At 38.5% G+C, this 10441-nt stretch overlaps 1 protein-coding gene across 1 annotated transcript in view; it reads left to right on the top strand.

The window, feature by feature from the left end:
• Positions 1-3082: 3082 nt before the first annotated feature.
• The window catches only part of BMP5 (bone morphogenetic protein 5), a 224369-nt gene continuing 217010 nt past the window's right edge, over positions 3083-10441 (top strand). Inside the window, exon 1 of the mRNA XM_077487820.1 lies at positions 3083-4122. Within this exon, the coding sequence (XP_077343946.1) occupies positions 3660-4122 (463 nt within the window). The 5' untranslated portion in view covers positions 3083-3659. The remainder of the gene's footprint in view (positions 4123-10441) is intronic.

Genomic DNA, 10441 nt, shown 5'->3' with positions numbered 1-10441 from the left:
AATATATTATTTTAAGAACTTGTGTTGTGTTTTTTTATTTACACTTTTTTCACCAGGTGAATGGGTAGGCGTACAATGTATCCCATACTCATTCACATAGAGTGGAGGGCCGGTATCTGGGTGCCCCCTTATTAAAGGGGGCTACCAGATTCCGATAAGCCCCCCGCCCGCAGACCCCAACAACCAACGGCCAGGGTTGTCGGTAAGAGGCCGTTGTCCTCATCAACATGGGGACAAGGTGCTTTGGGGTGGAGGAGCCACAGGGTCCCCTTTCCTCAAAGCACCCCCCATGTTGAGGGCACGCGACCTGGTATGGCTCAGGAGAGGGGGCGCTCGCCTCATCCCCACCCCCTTTGTGACCGGTCGGACTGCGTGCTCGGATAAGGGTCTGCTATGGACTTTGGGGGAACCCCATGCCGTTTTTTTCAGCATAGGGGTTCCCCTTTAAATCCATACCAGGTGACGGGGCTAGCGAGGTGTCAATCTCGCCGATGGAGTCGGTGACATTCACTTCCTTCACTAGTCCCGGCTACCTGGAGCCACGTTCAAAATGAATGGACTTTTCTCAGTGTGTGGGCAAGTCTGTTCATTTCAAAAGTCCGGCCCTCCAGAAAAGTCCGGTCAGGTCTGTGTGGGCAGGTCCGCTAGTTTGGAAAGTCCGGCAGACCTCAGCTTAAGTCCGCCGGATAGTCCGATCATGTGTACGCGGCATTAGTGTCGGTTCACACTGAGGCAGCACGACTTGCAGCTCGACCTCAGGCGACTTGGACGCGACCTCTGCGGCGACTTGCAAAATGACTTCTCTACAGAAGTCAATGCAAGTCGCCTGAAGTCGCCCCCAAAGTTGTACAGGAACCTTTTTCTAAGTCAGAGGGAGTTGTGTCGCTCCGATTAGAACGGTTCCATTGTACAGAACAGGACGCTACTTGTCAGGTGGCTAAGTCGCCTGACAAGTCATCCCATTAGGAACTGACCCTTAGGGGTGTACTCAATTTTGTAGCAGTTTAGACATTAGTGGCTGTGTGTTGAGTGTTTTTGATGGGATAGCAAATTGATGTTGTTATACAAGCTGTACATTCACTACTTTACATTGTAGCAAAGTGTCATTTATTCAGTAAACATGAAAAGATATAATAAAATATTTACAAAAATGTGAGGGGTGTACTCACTTTTGTGAGATACTGTGTGTATATATATATATATATATATATATATATATATATATATATATATATACATATATATCTATATATCCATCCAGGAAAGTCACAACAGAGTATGATAACAACTAGGGATTCATGGATATCAGTTTTTTAAGACATAGGTGTCCTTTTATGAAGCAGTGAAATCTATTCACTCCTTCATTCTCCGGCATTCACAGAGGAGATCTTTCTCCTCTATGTGCCAGTTTATGAAGCGGAGTAGATCGCTTCACCCTTGGAGGAGTGAAGCGATCTACAAACGCTTCTAACACTGGAGAACAGCCCCGATACTGCAATCTCATGAGACTTTACGAGATTACAGTACTAGAAATTCACCGATACACAGAGATGTCAGTTTATTAAGCAGTGATAAATTATCACCGCTCAATACACTGACACACGGTGTGATTAATGTTAGTAAAATAAAGAGTCCCCCTACATAATATATACATGTATACACACACAGACATTATATATACACACACATTTTATATATATATATATATATATATATATATATATACACATAAATATGACAGGGGGACATGGTTACAGTGTTGGGGGGTCTGAACGAGGCAGTTAGGAAGTTAATTATCTTCCTCTTTCTTCCTCAGATCCCCCCACATTCCCTCTTCACTCCCCAATTATCCACCTCTGAGTTGGTGAATCGGGGAGTGTGAATTCTGACACAGATCGCCAGTGAAACGCTCAGATCGCAGCTTCATAAACTGCCCGTTACTGTGTCATTCAATGAGGATTCTCAGTGTGTGGAGATGATCGATGGAAGAACAAGTTCAAACACTTCTCCCCCGATGATCTCTGGTTCATAAACTGTTTATGGGCTGTGATCAGCGGCGATCCTTTGGATCACCGCTGATCACTGCTTCATAAACAGACACCCAAGTATGAGTACTGATACTTTCTTTGTCGGACATGTGAAGGGGTCCTGCATGACTCCAAAACATTGCACTATGTCTTCTGTTATGTAATCATTCTTCAATAAAAGAATTGGACGTCATTTACTATCCGTGGCGTGCTGGCAAATATGTACATTTGATCTGTAATGTTTCCAGTTCCAGCTGATTGCTGCTACAGTACTGCTACTCCTAAAGCCTTATCAGGGAAAGTGTGCAATGGAAATATTGATATTTTTCAGTCCGATTTCAGTGTGATTTCTAATCTCATACACTGCAATTCGCATTGGAATCACATCTGAACCACTGAACTAAATTGCACTGCAACCCAGAGCCCGCACAACTGTGAATTGAGTCTGAAGGTATCGGTTATAGTATCAGAGCATTTGCACGAGTACAAGTCCTCATGCGCATTTAGTATCGGCACTGATACAGGTATTGGTATCTGTGCAACGCTAATAACAATTACAGGGCAGTTTTGAGCGTTACCCCACTCTTCATCAGGTGCATGTATCACACATGCACCTGACAAGGAGGGGGGATGCTCAAAATTGCTGTGTAGTTGTTTTCATACTCTGAATAAATTCAACATGTTGAGCAATACATTTTGGGATTTGGTGATTTTACTGGTTGTAAATAGTATTATGACAGTTTGGAACCTGTTTGCCTGCATCACAAGGAGAGGTGCACCCCACCTGCTTAGTTGATATACTACATTTATATATATATATATATATATATATATATATATATATATATACATATATATATATATATATATATATATATATATATATATATATATATATATATATCAGGAGATCCCTCCTCTACTCTGTTGGGGGAACTGTCTACAGCCCACAGTGAGAAGTAAAAGGGAAGAAAGTTGAAGTCAGCTGGAAGGGTTAATGGAGCTTTGCCTTCCTAGGCTCAGATTACAATGAGAAGCCTCTTCTTTCCCAGCAGGGTTTTTGCTTACATTGGTCTTTAGATCTCAGCAGAAGAGAGTTGTATATTTATGTGAGCACTACATGTAGGTGGAAAGAACAGACACAGCAAGGCTTTTGCATGGACTTTCATTCGTTTGTGGCTAAATTCTGCAGAATAATTCATCTGGAACTGTGTGTTCATGAGGTCCTCCTGCTTTTTCATTTGCCGATGGATGAAAGGAAACACATGGTAACGTTATCAAGACGCCTGTGCAGGACCTGAGCCTGTCTGAGAGCCAGTTCAAGGTGTCGGAGCTTTGCTGAAACGTAGCATCTCGCTCAGGAAGCTTGCTCTTCTACTGGTTAACATGGGAATGGCCAGCTCTGCTTCTCCCCAGGACTTGTATCTCCAGCAAGCAGGCGCTTTAAGAAAGTAGGACGACTTGGCTCATACCAGAGGGGCCACTGGTGGCGGTGGTGGTGACATCTCCACAACTTATCTCCAGAGATGCTCCATGGACTGATGACACAGTCCAGTTGACTGATCTAAAGTGCACTCAGCTTGAGAGATATTTACTACAAGGGAGCAGTGTTGGAGTGTCAGCTCTTGGGATATGGATCTGCTTAGAGTGATACTGTATTTGCTCTGGGGCTTTTGCTGCCTTGTACAAGGTTTAGGGGAAAGCCATGTCCATTCCAGTTTTATTTATAGAAGACTGAGGAATCACGAGCGAAAGGAGATTCAAAGAGAGATCCTCTCCATCCTAGGCTTGCCCCATAGACCCAGGCCATTCTCACCTGGGAAGCAGGCTTCTTCTGCACCTCTGTTCATGCTGGACCTCTACAATGTCATGGCTAATGAAGAAGAACATGACATGTTGGGGTATACCTTGAGTGGATCTATGATGGAGAGTAGAGGACTGAGAAAGGGATACCCAACAGTAGCTAATGGTTATTCTCGGAAAGCCCAAGCTTATCGCACAGCCCCACTGACCACCCAAAGTCCACCTTTGGCCAGTCTACATGACACCAACTTCCTCAATGATGCTGATATGGTCATGAGCTTTGTCAACCTTGGTATGTATCACAAAACACAATTATTGTATTTGTCTACTTCTGTACCAATAACATAGCTAAGGTTACCATACACTTTATAATCTGGTTGTACAATCTCTGTACAAGATTGACCAAAAGGCAAACCTAAACAGTCAATTTAATTTAGTTTCAATGAAGGCAAGCCATAGCTGAGGGTAGAGCTAAGGCTCCTTTTTTACCAGATACAGTTTGATGTGTTGTTTAAACAATATTCCAAATGTATGCTGCAGTAAAATCATTTTTTTTCCAATCAACCTAGTTCACACCATCACATTATGTTCTAGTGCTTTATATTATATATATATATATATATATATATATATATATATATAACAGTAGAATACATTTATATAACATGATTGTACAGGCTTCTGATTGAACAATACTGTAATATGAAGACAAACTCAAACAGCCCATTTAATTAGTATCAAAACCTTGCACTACATAGTTGAGATGATGATATAGCTAGGGATCCATAACACCAGATGCAATCAGTGCAATCTTTTAAATACATCCCCAAAGCATGCACATATGTTTTTCAATCACTCTAGTTCTCATTGTGTTGTGTTCCAGTACTTTGAATACAGGACAGCAGCATGCATTTTATCTGCACCTAAACGTGCATAAGGAGGTGTAAACGCAATGGAACTCTCTCATGGGGAGATATTTTTTTTTTCTATACCTAAAAATGGTCCTGTTCTTTTTTTTTCCAATGGTATACATGTATATCCTTAAATGCAGATTTTAGGATTTTGTGTTAAAGATCTTCGTTTTTACACACCTGTGTGAATGTCACCATTGAAAAAAATGCAGCTGCGTTCAGATCCATAAAAACAAAAGGGTTGTACATTTTCTATGGCTGTGTGAATGAGGCCTATATAAAAATAATGCATTACAAACGCATGTGAACGCGCATACGGAATTGCACACTGGAATGGGCCTATTCACATTGTACTGTTGCAACACAAGAGCTCCAACACACTAAAACCATGTGCATATAATCCTAATGGTAAATATATATATATATATATATATATATATATATATATATATATATGGCATCCACATCTCTTATATGTAGTGCAGCGCAATTTGCAAAATACGACCCATCTGATTTTCTATTGGTCTTGCAGCATTGTGAGGTGTGCAGAATAGTACAGGGACACCCCACTTTTAAGTACACAATGGGGTTTATTTTCTAAAGCTGGAGAGTACAAAATCAGGCTCACTTCTGTATAGAAACCAATGAGCTTCCATGTTTTATTGCCAAAGCTTAATTGAACAAGCCACAGTTAGAAGCTCATTGTTTTCTATGTAGAGATGAGCCTGATTTTTCACTTTCCAGCTTTAGTAAATAAACCCCTTTGTGTACTTAAAAGTGGGGTATGCCTGTTTAGCCCATCATAAGCTTCACAGAGTGAAGAAATGTCATCAGTACACCAAGGATTCCTCAAAAGGGTTTTCCTGGTCACATAGTACACATATGGCAACGTTTCGGAGGCACTCAGGACTCCTTCATCAGTCAAATTATGTTTTACAGCACACATTGAAGGTTGCAAATGAAATGCAGCTAAATTGCTGATGCACAGGTGCTAATGGGCCACTTTGCAGATTGTACAATCTGATTGTATGGTGTATGGTCTTTTTGTTATTATTATTATACAGGATTTAAATAGCGCCAACAGTTTGCACGGCGCTTTAGGGAGACAATACAGCTACAATACAAGAAGGTTAGGATGTGTAGAACAATATTGCTAAAAAAAACAAGTTCATAATGATCCCCAATGTGTAGAACATGGATTACGCTGCAGATGGTGACGATCATTTAGCCTGGATATGTATTTGAGTTCTGTAATAATTATATCTGCTATATAGGAGGGGCTGCTGACTAGGGCTGGTGTAAAATATCATAGCTTGACAGCATACTTACATAACCTAAAAAGAACCCCCACCCCCACCCCCCAATCTGTCCAATGTTCTAAATACACCCTATACACCAGAGATAGATAGATCATTCCATTAGTAAATACCTACACATATCTTTTTTTTAAGCATATTAACTGACAGATTATGTCCATTATCTTCGCAGATGATCAGCAATCCAATTTCTCAAACCTTTTGGTCCTGGTTTAGTTGTTCAGCAGAGGGGAAAACGTTTGACAGGTCACATCTTGTACTGATCAGTGCTGCTCTGTGGTTTATGTTGAATTCTTAACACAAACATGATGGGAGATATAAGTTCCCCATATGGTATAGTTACAGGAGATTGTTATTTCTTATTATATGCTTCATGGCTTTGTAACAAGTTTACAGAAGGTTCTCCCTCCTCCCCACCCCATCCTCCTTGGAGGGCACTTGGAACCTGCTCTATCATGGGGGCTCCCACTATGGGGGGGGGGGGGGGGGGGGGTGGGGCTCAGTTAGATGACCCAGTCTGGTGTTCTAGAACAATTAAGACAGGAATAAACAGAAGCAGTGTTTGGATCAGCGTGGGAACTTGTCGAATGAGGACAAGAAAATAAACACTACTGCTGACAGAATTAAACCATGCAATGCTATCAATAGGAGGTGTCATTGGGGCTGTTCTGGTGTAGCCCCCCCCCCCCCCCCCACTTTGTATCATTAGGCTAGTCAATGGATCTCAAGGCAGGTGTGGAACTACAAGTCTCAGCAAGCAAACACCAAGCATCATTTTATATTATATGGCTTTGATTGTGATATCAGTCCTTTTCCCAGCAGGTCATTCATGTGACACCCCTGAACCTTGTCTGTATACCTCTCTATACACGTTTGTATTGTTAAATTACAAATCCCAGCAAGCTAACCCTGAGCAAAATGTTTCCTTTTTTTCGTTTTGATTATTGCATAGGTAATTTCTCAACAAGTTATTAATATGTATCCCTACCGCATAGTATCTATATATAAACTACAAATCCCAGCAAGTCAACCCTGTGTAGAATATTCCATGTTATTTGTTTTATTATATGAGTAAAGTCTCAGCAGGTTATTAATATATATCACTACTGCCCCTTATCTATACATAAACTACAAATCCCTGCAAGTCAACCCTGAGTAGACTTTTTCATTTTTTGCTTAGTTTTCATTATCTTATACGTAATTTCTCAGTAGGCCATTATTATGCATCACTACTGCTCCTTATTTCTATCTATCTATCTATCTATCTATCTATCTATCTATCTATCTATATATATACAGTATAGCTCTCTCTCTCTCTCTCTCTCTCTCTATATATATATATATATATACACACACACACACAGTATATATATACATATATATATATATATATATATATATATATATATATATATATATATATATATACACACACACACACACTCCAAATCTCAGCAAGCCAACCCTGAGCAAATTTTTTCATTTTTTTTTTTCATTATAATATAATTAATTTCTCAGTAGGTAATTATTATTATGTATTGTTACTGCACCTTATCTATATATAAATTAAATCCCAGCAAGCAACCCTGAGCAGAATTTTTCTTTTTTTTTTTTAATTTTCATTATTACATAAGTCATTTCTCAGTAGGTCATTATTATGTATCGCTACTGCACCTTATCTATATATATATAAGCTACAAATCCCAGCAAGCAAACTCTGAGCAGAATATATATATATATATTTTTAGTTTTCATTATTATATAAGTAATTTCTCAGTAGGTCATTATTATGTATCGCTGCTGCACCTTATCTATCTATCTATCTATCTATCTATCTATATATATATATATATATATATATATATATAACTACAAATCCCAGCAAGCCAACCCTGAGCAGAATTTTTTTTTTCTTTATTTTTTTTTTTATTGATATTTAAGTAATTTCTCAGCGGGTCATTAACATGTATCACTACTGCGCCATATCTATATAAAAAATACTAATCACAGCAAGTCAACTTTGAGCATAATTTTTTTTTTTTTTTATTATTATTATTATTATTATTATTGTTGTATGAGTAGCTTCTTAGCAGGCCATTAAAACGTATCACTACTGCATCTTATCTATATATTTCTTTGTAAACCAGGCAGCCTCCTATATTAATTGAAGTACAAGTCTCAGCAAGCTCAGGCACAATTCTATTTTTTTTTCAGGAGGCTGTTGCACCTTATTTCTACTTCCATGTAAACCAGACAACCTCCTGTATTTATTAAATTAAAAAACTCCAGCAAGCCAAGCCGAGCAGAATTCTTCTTTTTTTAACTTCTGATTATTGTATAAGTAATTTCTCAGGTCATTCATGTGTCCCTACTGCACCTTATCTATACATTTCCTCGTACACCTGCAGGTAACCTCCTGTATTTATTGAACTACATGGTTCAGCACGCCAATATTAGGCATAATCCTATTTTTTTATATCTGTGATAATTTTTATTGTATGCAGTAAGTAATTTCCTAGCAGGTCTTTAGTGCCACTATATCGTTTTTCTGTACTTCCTTGTATAAGACATTTTTTTTTGTATTTACTGAATTACAAATTCTATCAAGCCAAAAGCCCGAGGAGAATTCTCAATTTTTTAGCTGTATGTAATTTCCCAACAGGTCATTAATTTGCCACTAATGTAGATTATTTATATATTTTCCTGTAATCCAAGCAACCTTCTGTATTTATATAACTGCAATGCTCAGCAAGCCAAGCTCAGGCACAATCCATTTTTTTACAGCTACAATTATTAATTATAATATACATAATTTCCCAGAAGATCATTAATACCACTGCACCTTATACTTTCTAGTAAATCAGGAAATATCTTCTGTTTATTGGAATGCAAATGCCAACAAGTCAACTCCAAGCAGAAATATTTTTTTTTAGCTTTGATTATTGCATAAATAATATCCTAGCAGGTCATTATTTTATCACTACTACACCTTAGCTCTATATTTCCCTGAAAACTAGGCAATCTTCTCTATTACTTGAACTACAAGTCTCAGCAAGCAAGGCTCAGGGGCAATTTCATTTTTTTTATCCTTGAGTATTGTGTAAGTAATTTCCAAGCAGGTCATTTTTTTATCCCCAAAAAATCTTCTCTCTCTCTATCCCTTAAAACCAGGCAACCTCCTTTATTACATGCACTACAAGTTCATTTTTTTAGCCTTGATTATTGTATAAGAAAGTTCCTATCAGGTGACTATTGTATCACTAATATACCTTATCTCTATATTTCCCCAAATACCAGGCAACCTCCTCTAATACTTGAACTACAAGTCTCAGCAAACAGGTCATTATCTAATACGTATCACTACTTCACCTTATTTATGTATAAACGACAAATCCCAGCAAGCCAACCCTGAGCAAAGCTCAGACACAATTCATTTTTGTTTAGCCTTGATTATTGTAGAAGTAATTTCCCAGCAGGTCATTATTGTATCCCTACGATAACTTATCTCCAGTTCCCTTGGCAGAAAAAACAAAAAACGCTCATATATAAAGAGTATAGGAGCGTTTAGGAGTGCTTAGCGTTTTTTTTCTGCCAGAAAGCTCCAATCAAAAACACATACCAGAAGGGTTTTTTTTTTGCCTCTAAACGCTGAGCTCAAAATCCTCGGTGCATGGACACATAGGAAAGCTCATGCAGAAGCAGCGATTTTTATGCCAGTGTGCATGGAGCCTGAAAACATGGCAATCTCCTCTATTACTTGAACTACAAGCCTCGGCAGGCAGGTAATTAATTAATATATATCACTACTGCACCTTATCTATATAGAAACTACACATCCCAGCAAGCCAACCCCAAGCAAAGTTCAGACACAATTCATTTTTTTAGCCTCCATTGTTGTATAAGTAATTTCCCAGCAGGTCATTATTGTATCACTACTATATATCTTATCTCTATATTTCCCTGAAAGCCACACAACCCCCTCTATTACTTAAACTACAAGTCTCAGCAAGCAGGGCATTAATTAATATATCACCACTGCATCTTATCTATCTATATATATATATATATATATATATATATATATATATAACTACAAATCCCAGCAAGCAAAGCTCAGACACAATTCATTTTATTTAGCCTTGATGGTTGTATAAATAATTTCCCAGCAGGTCATTATTGTATCGCTACTATATATTGGGGTTGATTTACTAAAAGTGGAGAGTGCAAAATCTGGTGCAGGTGGTAGCCTGATTGGCTGATTTCTTCTAACTTCAGCTTGTTCAATTAAACTTTGACAAAAAAAAAATGGAAGCTGATTGGTTTCTATGCAGAGCTGCACCAAGCTTTGCACTCTCCAGGTTTTGTAAATCAACCCCTTTATCTC

The sequence above is a fragment of the Lithobates pipiens genome, unplaced genomic scaffold (genome assembly GCF_037356315.1).
Source record: "Lithobates pipiens isolate NorthernLeopardFrog02 unplaced genomic scaffold, aLitPip1_a1.2 Scaffold_18, whole genome shotgun sequence".
NCBI classification, from domain to species: Eukaryota; Metazoa; Chordata; class Amphibia; order Anura; family Ranidae; genus Lithobates; species Lithobates pipiens.
The sequence above is the reverse complement of the archived record's forward strand: the minus strand, read 5'-3'. Positions and strand labels throughout refer to the sequence as shown.